Genomic DNA, 17,788 nt, shown 5'->3' with positions numbered 1-17,788 from the left:
CGATGGCGTCTCGGGGCTGCCTCTCAAGATCGGAGGTATGTATCCTCCAAACTGAGTTGTTCCACTCGTTTCTACCAGGACCTCGCCTCCTTCTCCTTCCTGGTTCAACGGTAAACATTTTGGTGTTGACTCCCGATACTCGCCCTCTTGCAGAAGTGGGGACGGCATCACAGGCGCGCTGGGACTAAGCGAGATTTCTTCTGCCTGGGCAGGGGACGCTCGCTCCTCTCCCCAAACCCTCGCGGCACTCACTCCCAGCTGATTCGGCGTCGCAGCAAAGAAAGTCGGGATAACACTCTGTCGAGCCTCCATATCTGCCTGACTCTCTCGGAGTCGGGCCTTACGTTTCGTATGCGGCATTCTCTTTCGTAGGAGAAAAAAAAATTTCAAGGTAAAAAGAATGAGGGCTCCACAGCACGGCTTCCTCTGCTTCTCACTCAATCGCCATCTTGGACTTCCTAATTTACGTTTTTTTTGCTTTTGAATTATGTCATCATTCTCTCCGTGGTGGTGATTTCTCCAGTTTTTGTAGTTCAGCGGGAGCAACACTGGATCTTTCTGCTTCAAACTTTACATTCTTCTTAGCTAAACCATGAAATTGAATGGACTGCTTTTCTTCAATGTATGATTCTGTGTATGTTTTGATTATGTAATTTTTCTTTTTCTTTCATTATATCCATATTTATTCTATAATGTTCTTCATGTATCTGTTTATATTTTATTTTTAATAAAGTTTTTTTGATTGTGCTTATTGTTGATTGGGTAGGAGTGGGTCATGTGACTCATTTGGTGACAATTTTAGATGTTTATAGGTTTGCCTCCTCTGTAATAGTACTATTTGAGCTGTTTTAGAATTCCTACTTTAAATGTTTCTTAAGGATCTGGGTAAGCTTTTGTACTTTAATATATTCTTTATATCTTGCTTTATTTCTGACAATGCTAAAGTATTATGATTATATTTTTATTTTTTGGACTTTAGATAATTTTCCTGAAGTACATTTCCTTGTTTTTGCTGTTATTTATTGGAGAAATTACTTACCTGATAATTTCGTTTTCCTTAGTGTAGACCAGTGGTTCTCAACCTTTTTTCTGTTGGGACACACCTGACAGATGGTTCTCACATGCATGACACACTGACCCATGATCGTCATGGGGCTAGATGTAAAAGTACAGTTTGCATCCACGGGAACCCCCCTGACCCACAATAATGGATGTAAAGCAGAATTATGACATTCCCCATACAACTCACCCTACAAAAAAGACATTTTGGTTCTGGTGTCATCTCAGTAACAGCAACTCAAACTCCTTCTACTTCCAGGCTCAATAGCCCTACTTATAAAAAGACAGCAGTTTACCACCAATGCATGTCCTCTTGAGAAAACACAACAAATAAGACTGATAAAACGCTTACATGCTAGTAAAATATCTCATCTCGGTAACACACACAGAACCGACCGAACATACTCCCAGGATCTGTAGTAATGCACATAAACTAATCTGCACACAGTTACACCTGTATTACGGAATACACTCATAGATAGGGTTGCTCATTAAACAGGAGCAACTCTGTCTATGAAAAGGCAATACTACAAATATTAAATCCGGCCCTAAAAACAGATCTAGCAAGCAGCTATAGATCCCCACACAAAAATAATTGTAAAACTATACCAATAAGCAAAATAAATGTTTCAAAACAGCTATAAACAGAAAAACATCCAACAATTAAAAACTCATAAAAACTATTAAAAGTTCTCCAAACACCAATAAAATATTTCAAAAAAGCAGACATCACATAATATTAAATAATTAAAATGGCAGTCAATCAAGAAAAATAAACTTAAAAAGCCACTTTTACTTACCCCCTCCAGCAGCTCTCCTACTCCCCTTCTATGCAGGCCGTGGCACACACCAGAAGCAGCAGTAGAAGCTAAGCTCTATACTCATGGTCCTCTTCCTTAGTGCCCATGTCTCTCACACACACACCATACCAGTCATGCCCCCATGACCAGTTTCTGTCTCTCACACACCAATCATCTCCCAAACAGTCTTTGACACACACACCAGTCACCTTCCTGAACAGTTTCTCTCATGCCATACACACACACAGGCTTCCCACGCCCGTGTTCTACTTACATATACGAGCTTCTCACTCTCATAATCACTTTCTCTGCATCACACACACTCACCAGTCTCTCACTCCTATGCTTGTTCTCTCCACATGCAGAGGCTTCTCATTCCCGTAATCACTTTCTTTCTCTCACACACACACACATACACACAAACACACACCAGTCACCTGATCTCTCTCATGCATACACATACACACACAGGCTTCCCACTTCCATGTTCTCTTTCAGATATACAAGTTTCTCACTCCCATGCTCACTCTTCACATGCACAGGCTTCTCATTCCCATAAATACTTTCTTTCTCTCTCACACAAACACACACCAGTCACCTGATCTCTCTCATGCATACAAACACACACACACACACACACACACACACAGGCTTCCCACTTCCATGTTCTGTCTTACATATACAGGTTTCTCCCTCCCAAGCTGTGTCTCACACACACCCAGGTTTCTCACTCCCATGCTCACTCTCTTCACATGCACAGGCTTCTCATTCCCATAATCACTTTTATTTTATTTTATTTATTAAGGCTTTTTTTTTATACCAAAGATCATGTACAAGTACATATCGCTTCGGTTTACAGAGAACCAACAATAGGAAATTACAGCAAACAATATGAACGAAGATCGAACATGGATTACATGAAAGGATTGGTGTGTGTGTGTTACACACACACACACCAATCTCTCTCTCATTTCCATGCTCGCTCTCCACGTCCACAGGCTTCTCATTCCCTGAATCACGTTCTTTCTCTCAAATTCACACACACCAGTCTCTTTCTCTCACACACACCGTCACCTTACCAACCTGTCTCTCTCTCATGCATGCACACACACAAAGGCTTCCCACTCCCATGCTCTCTCTCACATAATCAGGCTTCTCACTCCCATGCTTTCTTTCACAAACACCACCACAACACCAGGCCTCTTACTCCCATGCTTTCTCCCATACCCAGATTTCTCACTTCCATGCTTTTTCTCTCTCACACACACACATCAGTCACCTCCTGACTAACGTCTCACACTCTCACATACACATCAGTCATCTCCCTGAGCAGTCACTTTCATTGTCTCTCACATATACACACACATCAGCTCTCTGACCAGTTTCTCTCAATCACACACATGCTCTCAATCAAATACATTCACTTACACACAGGCTGGCTGGCTGGCTGCTTCTCTCTCTTTCTTTCACTCACTTTCTCTCCCCCCCTCCCCCTCCCAAGCACAAATGGTTAATGCAGCAGCCCCTGCAGGCCAAGAAAGTAGAATCCCATCGGCCGCGGGAGGCTCATGCTGCTGTCTCCTTTCTCGATCCCCGGCTGCTTCAATTGCTTGGGGCCGATGCTGCAGCCGCCGATGCTACTTTATCACGCGGCACGGCCTTTCTCCTTCCCGCGCACCGCGATTCACTTCCTGTTCCGGGTCATGGGGGGGTGGGGCAGGCGCGGGAAGAAGAAAAGGCCAGCTGCGGGTGCCACAGCTTCTTTTAGCACTGCTGCCGTTCCCACTGGGCTTGAACTTGCTGATAGCCTGGCGGCAACGGCAGCAGGGAAAGAAAGAGCAGCGGGAGAGACCGGGAGCACGCGACACACCAGCCGGTGCTTGGCGACACACTGGTGTGTCGCGACACACCGGTTGAGAAGCGCTGGTGTAGACAGATACTCAGGACCAATGGGTATAGTGTGCTCCAGTTAGCAGTTGGAGATGGATCCGATTTCAATCTGACGTCAGCCCTAGTTCATATACCCCTGCAAGATGCCATGCTCTTCAGTATTTTCTTCAAAAAGCAATTGTGGATATATGTGTGACTGGATAATTTGATTAACTTGGTTAACTTGATTAACTTGCATAACTTGATTAACTTGCATAACTTGGTTAACTTGATTAACTTGAACTGGTTGATGTGGTTATAGCTGGAGACCGCCAGTACACTCAACCGAAAAAAACGCTGACACCCGGTAGATATGGGTGTCCTAATTAGAGGCAAGCTTGGCTTAAACGTGTTTGTCTTGTTCTCGGGGATTGTCCCCCGAGGTTTCCGTGATTGTCGGCAGCCGTGGGCGTGATGCTGAGTCCATCTGTCTGCACTAAGGAAAACGAAATTATCAGATAAGTAATTTCTCCATTTCCTAGCGTGTAGCAGATGGACTCAGGACAAATGGGATGTACAAAAGCTACTCCCGAACCGGGTGGGAGGCTGCCCATGGCTCACTTAGTACTGCCCTTGCGAATGCTGTGCCCTTCCGAGGCTGAACATCCAGGCGATAGAACTTAGAGCAGGTATGAATGGAGGACCATGTTGCCGCCCAACAGCATTTTGGTTTCCGCCCAAGACACTGCCTGGGCTGTAATGGAATGGGCCTTGACTTGTAGAGGTGGAGGCTTGCCTGCCTCTACGTAGGCCGCCTTGATAACTTCTTTGATCCAGCGGGCTAAGGTTGCCCGTGAGGCTGCTTCCCCTTGTTTCTTCCCCCTGTGAAGTACGAAGAGGTGGTCTGTCTTTCGTACAGTTTCCGACTTTTCCAGGTATCGGATTAGGAATCTGCCAACATTAAGATGGCTAAGGCGGTGAGATTTCTCCGGGTCCATATGCTCATCTGGCGATGGTAGCGAGATGGTTTGGTTTAGATGGAAGTGAGAAACCACTTTTGGTAGGAAAGAGGGGACCGTACGTAGCTGTATGGATCCTGGTGTGAACCTGAGGAACGGTTCTCGACAAGAAAGTGCTTGGAGCTCGGAGATGTAATGGGCCAAACAGACTGCCACTAGAAATGCAGTCTTCAAAGTTAGTAGTCGGAAGGACAGACCATGGGTGGGTCTGAAGGAGGCTCCTGCTAGGAAGTCTAAGAATAGATTGAGATTCCTTAAGGGTACCGGCCACTTTAAGGGTGGTCGGATCTGCTTGACCCCTTTCAGGAAGCAGGAGACATCCGAGTGAGAGGCTAGGCTGCCGCCCTCCACCTTGGCTCTGTAGCAGGCCAGTACAGCCACCTGTGATGGAGTTGAGAGACAACCCCTTCTGTAAGCCATTCTGCAGGAATTCCAGAATCATGGGGATCTTGACTGTCCATGGGAGGATGTCGCGGTCTTCACACCAGGCTTCGAATATTCTCCATATTCGTATGTAAGTTAGAGATGTGGAAAACTTGCATGCTCGGAGCAGAATGTCAATCACTGTCCCCGAGTATCCACTCTTCTTCAGATATGTCCCTCTCAATGGCCAGACCGTAAGAGAGAATCGAGTTGGGTCTTCGTGAAGGATCGGGCCTTGTTGGAGCAGATCCCTGTATGGAGGTAGGGGGGGGGGGGGCTCCCTGTCAGTAGTCTTCACATGTCTGCATACCACGGCCTTCTTGGCCAGTCCGGGGCCACTAGAAGTTCTGGTCCCCTGTGGTGCTCTATCTTGCGGATGATCCCGCCCAGTAGCGGCCACAGAGGGAAGGCGTATAGCAGGACTTCCTGTGGCCAGACCTGGATGAGGGCATCGATCCCTTGGGATTGTGGTTCCCTTCTGCGACTGAAGAAGTTGGGAACTTGGGCGTTGGACGGGGTCGCCAGAAGGTCCATGGCTGGTGTTCCCCAGCGGTTTACTATCAACTGGAAGGCTGTGGCCAACAGCCTCTATTCCCCTGGGTCTAGACTTTCTCTGCTGAGGTAGTCCGCAGTGATGTTGTCTTCTCCCGCGATGTGGGTGGCTGAGATATCTTGTAGGTTTGATTCCGCCCACTCCATTAGGGGTTATATTTCCAGGGACACCTGTTGGCTTCTGGTTCCTCCCTGTCGGTTGATGTAGGCCACTGTTGTGGTGTTGTCAGACATGACTCTGACCGATTCGTCCTGGAGTCTGTGACTGAAGCGTAGGCAGGCTAGCCTGACTGCCCGTGCTTCCAGTCGGTTGAGGTTTCATCCCAACTCTTCCTTGTCCCATTGCCCCTGGGCGGTCAGTTCTTGGCAGTGGGCTCCCCACCCTCGTAGACTCGCATCCGTGGTGAGCAGAATCCAGGTCGGCGGGGATAGCCTTACTCCTTGCTCAGGTGGTCTTCTTGTAGCCACCATTGTAGCTGGGTTCGAACTTCCTCCGGGAGCTGTAGTCGAATGGAGTAGTTTTGGGACATCGGATTCCATTGTGACAGCAGGGAACGCTGTAGGGACCGCATGTTCGCTCTTGCCTATGGGACCAATTCCAGTGTGGATGACATGAGGCCGAGGACTTGGAGGTAGTCCCACACCCTGGGGCGAAGACTGATTAACAGATTTCGCAATTGGTTCATCAGCTTTGTTCTCCATGTAGGAGTCAGAATAACCTTGTCTTGTCTGGTGTCGAACCTGACTCCCAGGTATTCCAGAGATTGGGAGGTTCTGCAGACAGTTCTTGATGTGTTGACCACCCACCCGAGGTTCTCCAGTAGAGTTTTGACTCTGTTGGTTGCCTGCTGGCTTTCCTCTGGGGATTTTGCTCTGATCAGCCAATCTTCCAGATATGGGTGTATAAGGATTCCTTCTTTCCTCAGTGTCACTGCCACTACAACCATGATTTTGGTGAATGTTCGGGTTGCTGTGGCTAGCCCAAAGGGTAGTGTCCGGGACTGGTAGTGGTGGTCCAGGATCGCGAAGTGTAGAAAACGCTGATGCTCGTGGTGGACCGGGATGTGCAGGTAGGCTTCTGACAGATCCAGGGATGTGAGGAATTCTCCCAGCTGTATCGCTCTTATGATCGAGCATAGGATTTCCATGCGGAAGCGAGGGCCCTTCAGGTGACGGTTGACGGACTTGAGATCCAGGATGGGTCGGAACGTATCCTCTTTCTTGGGAACAATAAAATAGATGGAATAGTGCCCAGTATTTTGTTGTTGCATGGGCACTGGTGTTATGGCCTTTTAGGCGAGCAATTTGGTCAATGTGGTTTCCACTACCCTTCTTTTGGAGAGCTCGTGGCAGGGAGATTTCACAAATTTGTCCGGAGGAATGTTGTGGAAGTCCAGATAATATCCCTCTCAAATGATGGTTAGGACCCACTTGTCTGAAGTTATCTCGACCCATCTTTGGTAGAATAGGGCAAGCCTGCCCACTATGGCTTCTTCCTGTGGATGGGTCAGCTGATTTTCATTCAGGACGACCCGCGTTTGGACACACGTTTTCGACGCGCTAGCTTTACCCTTTTTCAGTAAGGGGTAATAGCACGTCGAAAACACGTCCAACCCCCCCAAAGCGTTTCAGTAAAATGTGCAGCCAAGTCGCATATTTTACTTTCAGAAATTAGTGCCTACCCAAAGGTAGGCATTAATTTCTGCCGGCACCGGGAAAGTGCACAGAAAAGCAGTAAAAACTGCTTTTCTGTACACCCGTCGACTTAATATCATGGCAATATTAAGTCGGAGGTCCCAAAAGTTAAAAATAATTTTAAAAATTAAAAAAAAAATTTTTAATCGGCCAGCGGCTCGAAAAACGGATGCTCAATTTTGCCGGCGTCTGATTTCCAAACCCATGGCTGTCAGAAGGTTTGAGAACCGACGCCGGCAAAATTGAGCGTCGGCTGTCAAACCCACTGACAGCCGTCACTCCTGTCAAAAAAGAGGTGCTAGGGACACGCTAGTGTCCCTTAGCACCTGATGCCAGGGCTAAGTCCACGCCGGGAAACGGCTGCCGGACCGAGGCCTACCTCTGAGGGATCACGGAAATCACCTCAGGAATCTTGAATGGGGGAGGGAGGGACCCGTAGGTATCACCGCAGGAGAGTGGGGCTCGTCTGTAGAGTTAAGTTTTCTTCTTTGTTTTGGATTTCTTTGATTATAATACTTGAACGCGGAGGAGAGGAGGAGAAGGAGTGCTTAACAGCTGCAGAGCCTACCAGGGGTGAGAGCCTTGCTGTTCCGGGCCCCTACGGTGAAGCTACTGCCCTCCCGTCTGACGTTATTTCTGCGGGACTGGTCGGGTCCTTAAAGCCAGCCCAGTGAGACTTACTTGTGAGGAGAGGAGGAGAAGGAGTGCTTAACAGCTGCAGAGCCTACCGGGGGTGAGAGCCTTGCTGTTCCGGGCCCCTACGGTGAAGCTACTCACGAGCCTTGCTGTTCCGGGCCCCTACGGTGAAGCTACTGCCCTCCCGTCTGATGTCATTTCTGCGGGACTGGTCGGGTCCTTAAAGCCAGCCCAGTGAGACTTACTTGTGAGGAGAGGAGGAGAAGGAGTGCTTAACAGCTGCAGAGCCTACCAGGGGTGAGATCCTTGCTGTTCCGGGCCCCTACGGTGAAGCTACTGCCCTCCCGTCTGACGTCATTTCTGCGGGACTGGTCGGGTCCTTAAAGCCAGCCCAGTGAGACTTACTTGTGAGGAGAGGAGGAGAAGGAGTGCTTAACAGCTGCAGAGCCTACCGGGGGTGAGAGCCTTGCTGTTCCGGGCCCCTACGGTGAAGCTACTGCCCTCCCGTCTGACGTCATTTCTGCGGAACTGGTCGGGTCCTTAAAGCCAGCCCAGTGAGACTTACTTGTGAGGAGAGGAGGAGAAGGAGTGCTTAACAGCTGCAGAGCCTACCGGGGGTGAGAGCCTTGCTGTTCCGGGCCCCTACGGTGAAGCTACTGCCCTCCCGTCTGACGTCATTTCTGCGGGACTGGTCGGGTCCTTAAAGCCAGCCCAGTGAGACTTACTTGTGAGGAGAGGAGGAGAAGGAGTGCTTAACAGCTGCAGAGCCTACCGGGGGTGAGAGCCTTGCTGTTCCGGGCCCCTACGGTGAAGCTACTGCCCTCCCGTCTGAAGTCATTTTTGCGGGACTGGTCGGGTCCTTAAAACCAGCCCCTTGACGCCGCGTCGCAACTGCTGGCGTGTCGCCAAAGCCGCCCGCGCCCAAGGGGCGCGCGGCAACTTAGCTCCAACTTTGCTACTGACTTTGGACTGACTTGGCGCAAGGATTAACTCCTCAGTATAAAATCTTGTAATCCTCCTCGACCCTCCAATAAAGGATCCTGGACACATAAAGAAGGAGTTGCTGTGTGGGTAAGCCCTCAATATTTAATTCTAACTTTAATAATTAACGCGATGCCCCATACAAAGCGCAAGGGGCGATTACGTACTGAGTCCTCCGCCCCAGTCGCACTCGCTCCTATGCAGCCACGAATTGAGGGATATTTTGCCCCGGCCGCAGCCTCGACACCAGGTGCAAAGTCTGCAGAGGGAACAGGGGAGGAACATAACCTGTCCCTCATAGACATTCATACATCTTTGAGCCCAGGAGCGCCTGCAACCCCCTCTCCTCCAACCAGCGGCACCCAGCAAGGACCCGACAGAGTTACCCGGTTATCAACCGGTGGTAACTTAGTTTCGGAGGGGGAAAATGAAGGGAGCACAATGGACAATTTGCATTTGATTAGTCATGGTGTGATTGAGAAAAATGTGAATGAGAGTAAGAACTTAACTGAAAATGTGATTCAGGGAACAACTATTAAAAAAGGAGAGGGTGGGGATTCGGAAGCAGAAATCAACAAGATTTCTGAAATTTCCCGTGTAGGTGGGAAAGGTGCCAATTTCATCGTGCAAAAATTACAGAAACCAAAAGTAGTAACACTTGACTTAATATGGAATGCTATAACAAAATTAGAAAATACCATTTCATCATTAGCTGGTTTGATAAATACATCTCAGAATAATATCCAACAAATGGAAATTAAGATTAATAATCATGATAGTAATATTAAAGATATATCTGGAAAAATAACACAAGTGCAGGAAATTCAAACTAATTTGATTCAATCAGACAGTATGGTGAGAAGGAGGTTAGAAAATATTGAGAACAGAATGCATTATCAAAACTTGAGGGTATTGAATTTTCCATATATAAGTTTAATTTCCCCTACAGAGCAATTTAAGAAATATCTAATAGAGATTTTGTCTTTATCGATTGAGTCTTTACCTTCATTCTCTAAGATTTATTACGCGCCAATAACTAAATCAGTGGATGATAAGGGAAAACGATCCCCTGAGTTAAATCTTCAAACAGATTTGACGGCTTTTTTAGAAGCCCCGTCTGTTGAACAAATTGAATATTGGGGAACTTTAATAGTAACATTTACTCACTCCTTTGACAGAGATTTAGTTTTAAATACGTTCTTAAAAAACCGTAATAAGACATTTTACGGGAAAAAAGTCTGGATATATCCTGACGTGATGAGAGATACGCAAGTTCGTAGGAAAGCTTTTGTGGAGATGTGTAATGAAGTACGAGCATTAGGTGCTCAGATAAATGTAAGATATCCATGCAAATGTTTATTGCAATATAAGGGGAAAAGATATGTTTACTACGAACCAAATCAGCTTAGAAAATTTCTAGATAATTGCAAGGATGAAGCAGGCACAGTTTAATTAGAGCAGGTTTAAATGAAGTAATAAGGCTGTTGTGATCTCCACTGTTGTTTGGTATTGTATTCTTATTTTTTTTGTCTATGATATGTTCCATTTTTGCCCAGAGATCCTTTAATTTTCCTTTTATCTATTAACAGGAAGAAATGTGATTTTCTGTTTGTATTATTGTAAAAATCCATAAATAAAGAATTAAAAAAAAAAAAAAAAGAATACTCGAACGCTGTGCAAGCATGTATAGAGTCCCGAACTGCTATGGAGACGGAAAATACTGAAGAGCATGGCGTCTCGCAGGGGTATATGAACTAGGGCTGACGTCAGATTGAAATCTGATCCGTCTCCAACTGCTATCAGGAGCAAACTATACCCATTGTTCCTGAGTCCATCTGCTACATGCTAGGAAATAGTGTATTTTCTCTACCCCCTTTATTTTTTGCTTCCTCTGATAAAACCATGTTCCTCAGATCATATAATTCACTGGATTGTGGAAAGTTCACTATCCTATCCTTCAGCAGAGTCTCCATTAATTTGCCCACCACTGAGGTAAGGCTAACCAACCTGAGGTTTCCAATTTCCTCTCTGCTACCACTTTTGTGAAGTGGGACCACGACTGCCCTTCTCCAGTCTCAAGGCACTGCTCCCATCTCAAAGAATCTATTGAACAGAACCTTTAGCAGACTTGTTAGCACCTTTCTGAGCTCCTTTAGTATACTGGGATGTATGTCATCTGGCACATGGTCTTGTTCACTTTCAGTTTTGTCAGGTCCATCCAAATACTCTCTATAAACACTCTCCCCAGACCCATCTATACTGTTGCCAATCAGCAGAAGATTAAAGGATAACAAATCAGGAACTGTCCGTCTAAGTCAATAGCCTCCCGGCACATTCCCCAAATGTTCTTCTATGCTCTTGGGTTATTTTACATAAGTCTGGAAATATTCAGATTTTCCCACCCATAAATACAGCAATACATTTGCAAAAATACAGTTGCATAATGGATTCCTTAGCCTGGATGAAGACAATTGTTACTACCAAAGTAACCCTATTAACTGTCATCTTCTGACATTTCTAATACACTTAGACCATCCAGACTATCCAGAGGTTTATTTCCATCTCTATGCTCTTTTCTCTGCTATTTACTCTGAGCAGGTAGATAGAATGTTTTACTAAGGGGTAGAATGGTATTCTCTAGAACTTTCAGAATTTCAATGAGATACTTCTTTAGAAAGGCTATAGGTGTAGCTGTAATGACTGGTAAAGTTTAACAAATATAAATTGTGATGTCTCACAAAATTCTCTAGATTTTTTTTTCACCTCTTGTTAAATGGTTGATTAAGTTATCCCCCTTGTTATATGTAAACCGATCTGATATGAATTTATTCATGAAGGTCAGTATAGAAAAGTGTTAAATAAATAAATAAATAAATAAATAAATAACTTTTCCAATTTCCTAAAGACTACAATCTTAACTTGAACTAGAGAAGCTTGAGTAGCTGTTTGCTCAATCTGAGCATAGTTCTTCCACTTTCTATATCTGACTCCTGAGCCTAAGACTGCAAAACTGAGAGGTCAAAGCTGCTAACAAACTAATAGCTTGCTGCAGTGACAACAAAGCAGTCCAGAAAGAGTCCAGCATAATGGTGGCAAGTTCTATCCTGAGGGAAAATGAGGATGGAACGGACACTAATTCCAGAAACCATTACTTATACCAATTCATGCAGATTCCCACTGCACATGATGTAAGGGCTTGGTAAAACGGTAGAAGCTACTCTTAAAAACAAATTCACTGGCCATTGCTAAAATCATGTTTGCTCTTTCCCATTAAGCCAAGGAAAGTCTTGCCTTATCAATCTTTTTTTTAAAGGTGTAAATAAACATATAGATAAAATGACTGGTTGAAATAGTGTATTTGGATTTTCAGAGGCATATGACAAAGTGCCCCATGGGAGACTCCACAGGAAATTAAAAAGTTATGAGAAAGGAGGCAGTGTCCTACTGTGGATTGATAACTGGTTAAATCAGGAAACAGGGCAGGACTAAATGGTCAGTTTTCCAAATGGAGAAAAGTAATTTGTGGAGTACCATAGGAATTGATACTGGGACCTGTGCTGTTTAACATTCATAAAAGATCTGGAAAAGGGAATGATGAGTGAGGTGATCACATTTTTAGATGACACAAAATTCTTCAAAGTTGTTAAAACAGCAGCAGATTGCGAGGAACCGCAGAAGGACCTTGTGAGACTAGGAGACTGGGCAACTGAATGGCAGATGAAATTTAATGTGGAAAAGTGCAAAATGATGCACATAGAGAAAAATAATCCCAAATACTGGTATACAACAGCAAGCAATCAAGTTATGGAATATGTTCCCAGAGACTGTAGTGAAGGTGACTAGCATATCGGGGTTTAAAAGTGGTTAGGACTAGTTCCAGAAGGAAAACTCCATAAAACATTATTAGCCAGGTAGACTAAAGGAAACTGTTTGCTATCCATGACAGCAGGACTCAGATCTCCTTTGTGGGATCTGCCAATACATGTGACCTAGAGGGGCCACTGTTGGAGACAGGATACTGGGCTCAACAGACCTTGGTCTGGCACAGCATAGCATTTCTTATGTTCTTATATAAACACATAGTTCCACTGTCTTGCGGAAAATATGCTTGAACAAAATGGGCATGTTCATGCTTTTACAACTGCAATTTAAGCCACTACATTCAAACTTCACTTGTCTTTTGGGATCTGATGCTTGGTGGAGCTCTCAGAGTCTATTACAGACTTTAACTAGGTACTCCCTCCCTGCTATATCCTGGCAGGATCACCTCAGGTACCTCAGTCAGTATCAAAGCGTTAGTTAGGTCTGCTAGAACTGTCCGGGGAGGCAGGCAGGTCAGCATGGCTAATTCATCTGCTATCTACAGAAAACACCGTTTATGGTAAGCAAACTTTCTCTTTTCACGTAGATAAGCAGCTGAATTAGCCATGCTGTATGGGAGTCCCCAGCTGACGTATTGAGCAGTTTTTGTGTGTCATTTAAAAAATTATTATTTTTTTTTTTTGCTCAATACGATAATAGTGGTGGACAGTTCCTATGAAGGCTGTATTTGTTTGGATCTTTGCACTTCTGTAGGATAGTCCGTCTCAAAAGGATCATGCACCAACTCAGTGTGTAAACACTGGTGGGATATGAAATTGTGTAGCGATAACTATGTCACCGCTTCACAGATGTCCATAAGAGGCACTTGATGGAGAGAGAGGCAATCAAAGTCGCCGTTGTATGCACATGAGGCGTCCCTAGGGTCGCAGATAGCGTTTGTGACTTACTATTGTAGGTAAAAATGGATATAATTAGATATCTTTGTGGAGAAGGTGTTGAGGACTCTGGACGCCCATGGTCATCTGGTTTGAGGAAAGAAAGAGCTGAGAGGGTCGACTGGATGATAGAGTGCACCCTTTGTAGTATGCCAGCGTACGTTTACAATGAAAGGTATGTAACCTTTGTCTCAGTACCATGTGCAAGAAGTCTAGGGTGAAACGTGGACAACAGGACAGCCTGGTTACTGCAGAAAAAAATAGGACATTATCGTGAGTGGAAATTTCGGGCAAGTGCGGAAGATCATTTTGCTGAGGTGAGAGAAAGGATAGTGAAGCAATGCTTGCAAGTCACTTATTTATTTATTTATTTATTTTTAATTTTTATATACCGAAGTTCTTGTGGGAATTACAAATCACTCCGGTTTACATAAAACGATGAACTGCCCAACAGCGGATGGGGGCTTTACATAGAACTGTAGAACATAAGGAACAATAAAACCGGATGTCAATTTAACATAGTAATAATAAATATAATATAATATAATATGTACATACAATTTAACTATTTAACGTAGTAGAGATGACCTGTCAAATCTACCATATAGATACAATAAGAGTAATATAGTGAACTTATGGATTCAAAAATTGATTGAGCAGTTGTGGAGTCCTGATAGTAGGAATTGGTGAGATGTCGATAATTTAGGGATACTATTATTTAGGAAGTCCTCTTGTCTAAGTATCATTGAGAATCTGGGAAGGCTTGTTGGAAAAGCCAGGTCTTCAGTCTTTTTTTGAACTCTTGATGACTGGGTTCTAGTCTTAGATCTGGGGGGAGAGCGTTCCACTGGTGGGGTCCAGCTGAAGATAATGCTCGTTTGCTCAATGCTGATTTTACTTGTGGGACATGCAGTGTTCCTTTGTATGCGCTTCTAATTGGTCTGGAAGATGTATGCGGTTGAAGTTGAGTGCTTAGCATGATAGGAGCCAGATTGTATATTGCTTTGTGTACTATTGTGAGTATCTTATAGAGTATCCTATATTTGATGGGAAGCCAATGTAAGTTATGAAGGATTGGGGTGATATGGTCTTTTTTGTTAGAACTTGTGAGGATTCTAGCAGCGGAATTCTGTACCATCTGTAATGGTTTGATGGTGTTGAAGGGTAGACCTAGCAGAAGGGAGTTGCAATAGTCGAGCTTTGATAGTATGATGGATTGCAGTACGAGCCTGAAGTCCGAGAAGTAGAGGAGGGGTTTAAGTTTTTTAAGGACTTGCAGTTTGTAAAAGCAGTCCTTAGTGGTAGTGTTTACGAACTTTTTTAGGTTTAGATGGTTGTCTAGCCAGGCTCCAAGGTCTCTGACGTCGGGTGAGAACTTGCTATTTGAGTTATGAGAGAGGTTTGATGAGATTGTAAGGGGATCCTGGGAGACAATGAGCATTTCGGTTTTATTGTCATTCAATATTAGGTTGAGGTTTGAGAGAATGTTTTTAATCGGCTGTAGGCATTCGTTCCAGTATGTGATGGTTTTTTCAAGGGATTCTGAGATCGGGAGAAGGATTTGTATGTCGTCTGCATAGAGGTAGTGTGTAAGCTTGAGGTTTGAGAGTAGGTGGCAGAGAGGGAGGAGGTAGATATTGAAGAGGGTGGGTGAAAGTGAGGAACCTTGTGGGACTCCTAGATCTGTGAGGACTGGATGCGATTCTTTGTTGTTTATTCTACCTTTGTAGAATCTGTTGCTTAAGAAGGACTGGAACCATCTTAGAGCTGTGCCTTTGATCCCTATATTGGCAAGTTGGTCTATAAGTATCGTGTGTTTTACCGTGTCAAACGCAGCAGAAAGATCAAGAAGAACAAGCAGGTACGATTGTTTTTTCTCCAGGTTAATGAGGATGGTGTCAGTAAGAGATAGTAATAGAGATTCGGTGTTTAGGCTTGATGGCCTTTCAGAAGTCAAAGCGACTAGGAAAAAAACACACCTTCCATGCAAGGTATCGAAGATGATCCAGTGTCCAGAGGTGCAAGGGATGAAAGGCATTATCCGTTCGAGAATCATAAAAATGTTCGACGGTATCGGTGGTTTTTGTTTTTAAGAAAAATGTAGGTGCAATATGTCCTACATGAATCTGGATACCAAAGAACATGAAATAGGCTTTTCATCTAGAAGAAGATGATAAGCTGTTATGGTGCTTACAGGAACTTGGGCAAGGAGTCGCAATGTCCCTACTGTAATGTAGATGGAGGTAGGACAGAAGTTGGTCAGGTGGTCAAGGGGATTACACCCATTGATGCATATCTGGAACTGGAGCGGGATAAGTGTCCTGGTACTTGAATGTGATGTATAGTTTCCCTGAGGATAGGAGAAAACGATGATAAGCTAGGCCATCAATCTCCATGCCATAAGGTGTAGGGAGGAGAGGAGAGGATGCTCCCTTGTGTTAGGGAAGAAGCTGCAAGCTTGCGACCAGGAGAAGTGGATTGCGGATCGAAAGCCACCATAGATAACTGTACCATGGATGGCGTGGATATGCTGGTTCCCCCTTCTTCTGTTGTACAGTGTTGCAAGAGATCCACTGTAGTGAGATTTCTCAGTGAGAATAGTTCTGGAGTTACCTTTGTATTTAGTTCCCTTTTGATGGGAGTGAGAAACGATGCTGAGTGTGTGCGCTCTGGAATCATGAATTCCGGCAGATGAGTTAATGGAAATGAGATGGGTACTCGGTGAGGCTGATGTAGTATCCGAACTGTCTCTTCGTAGAGGTTCCATGAATCAGACTGTTTTGTTTAAAAAAGAACATTGGAGTTGGATTCCGTGGGAATCGGGACTATTTCTCTTTGTATGGAATTTTTGGAGGTTAGAAGGGGGATGTCTAACCACTGTGAGTTCTTGAAGGTATATGTGCAGTGTACATTCTAACGAAGTCCATAGAGTTTGTGTCTGTAAGTCTTTCAGACACTATGGTATGATTGATAGCCTTCCCTTAACCCCTCCCACTCCTTAATCCCAGCAAGCCTCCCCCTTCCCCCTGCCAATCCCCCTTATTGACTCTGCGTCGCGTTCGTATCCAGTTTATGGTTCATATATAAGTATATAACTTATATAGATATATATAAATATATAACTTATACAGAGTTATATATAAATATATAACTTATACAGAGATATATATAAATATATAACTTATTCAGAGCACTCTATATCTGATTCAAGGCACTTCCAGTATACCCTTAAGTTTACGTCGTTAAACCTCTGCCTCTAGCTATTTCAGCTCCCAAGTTCCCATGACCTTGTTTTATTGTAACTTTGCTTCTTCTTTAATGTTAATGTTATAACCCCCTTGTTCCTTGTAAACCAATATGATATGATCTGTATCATGAATGTCGGCATAGAAAAGAGTTAAATAAATAAATAAATAAATAAATAAATAAATAGCGCAGGGCACGTAGGAGTGAGCCCGTCAATATGCAAACGGATTAGCCACCGATTGTGAGTTCTCCCTTTTTTTTTTCTTTTTTTGCTGGCCAAGTAATGTGAGTGGCCAAAGTATGGAGAAAAAGGAGTCCAGCAGTGTTTCAGGCCGTATTACAGTCGGCACATATGTAGGCGCGTATGTGGAACTACGTAGATGGCTGCTTTATATGCCGCAGAAAAAGTCATGGCTTGGTGCGCTGTCCTTGTAGTACCGTGAGCAGAGTTATAGACCATGTGAAGAGGGCTAATGCTCTCAGATAAGGTAGGAAAACCTGTCGTGAATTTAGCGACTGTAGGTTTCTATGAATTTCAGGTGGAAAAGGTTCCAAAGCTGAGTTTTGGGGGTTTTTTTGTAGTGGAACAGGAGCCTTAGATTGTCTAGGCCAGAATCGGATGCTAAGATGGCCTCTTAGTAGTGTTGGACTGGATGATATGAGACGGCAATCGTGCACCGCTACCACTGCCTAGTATTTGGTGAAACCGCGGGGGAAGAAGGAAGGCCGAATGGAAGAGTTTTGGTGGGCA

At 44.6% G+C, this 17,788-nt stretch overlaps 1 protein-coding gene across 1 annotated transcript in view; it reads right to left on the bottom strand.

Annotated features, from left to right (window-relative positions):
- The window catches only part of DLEC1 (DLEC1 cilia and flagella associated protein), a 778,557-nt gene that overhangs the window by 582,895 nt on the left and 177,874 nt on the right, over nt 1-17,788 (bottom strand). The window contains exon 7 of the mRNA XM_029587026.1: nt 13,990-14,039. Within this exon, the coding sequence (XP_029442886.1) occupies nt 13,990-14,039 (50 nt within the window). The remainder of the gene's footprint in view (nt 1-13,989; nt 14,040-17,788) is intronic.

This window comes from Rhinatrema bivittatum, chromosome 2 (assembly GCF_901001135.1).
Source record: "Rhinatrema bivittatum chromosome 2, aRhiBiv1.1, whole genome shotgun sequence".
In the NCBI taxonomy this organism is placed as follows: Eukaryota; Metazoa; Chordata; class Amphibia; order Gymnophiona; family Rhinatrematidae; genus Rhinatrema; species Rhinatrema bivittatum.
The sequence above is the reverse complement of the archived record's forward strand: the minus strand, read 5'-3'. Positions and strand labels throughout refer to the sequence as shown.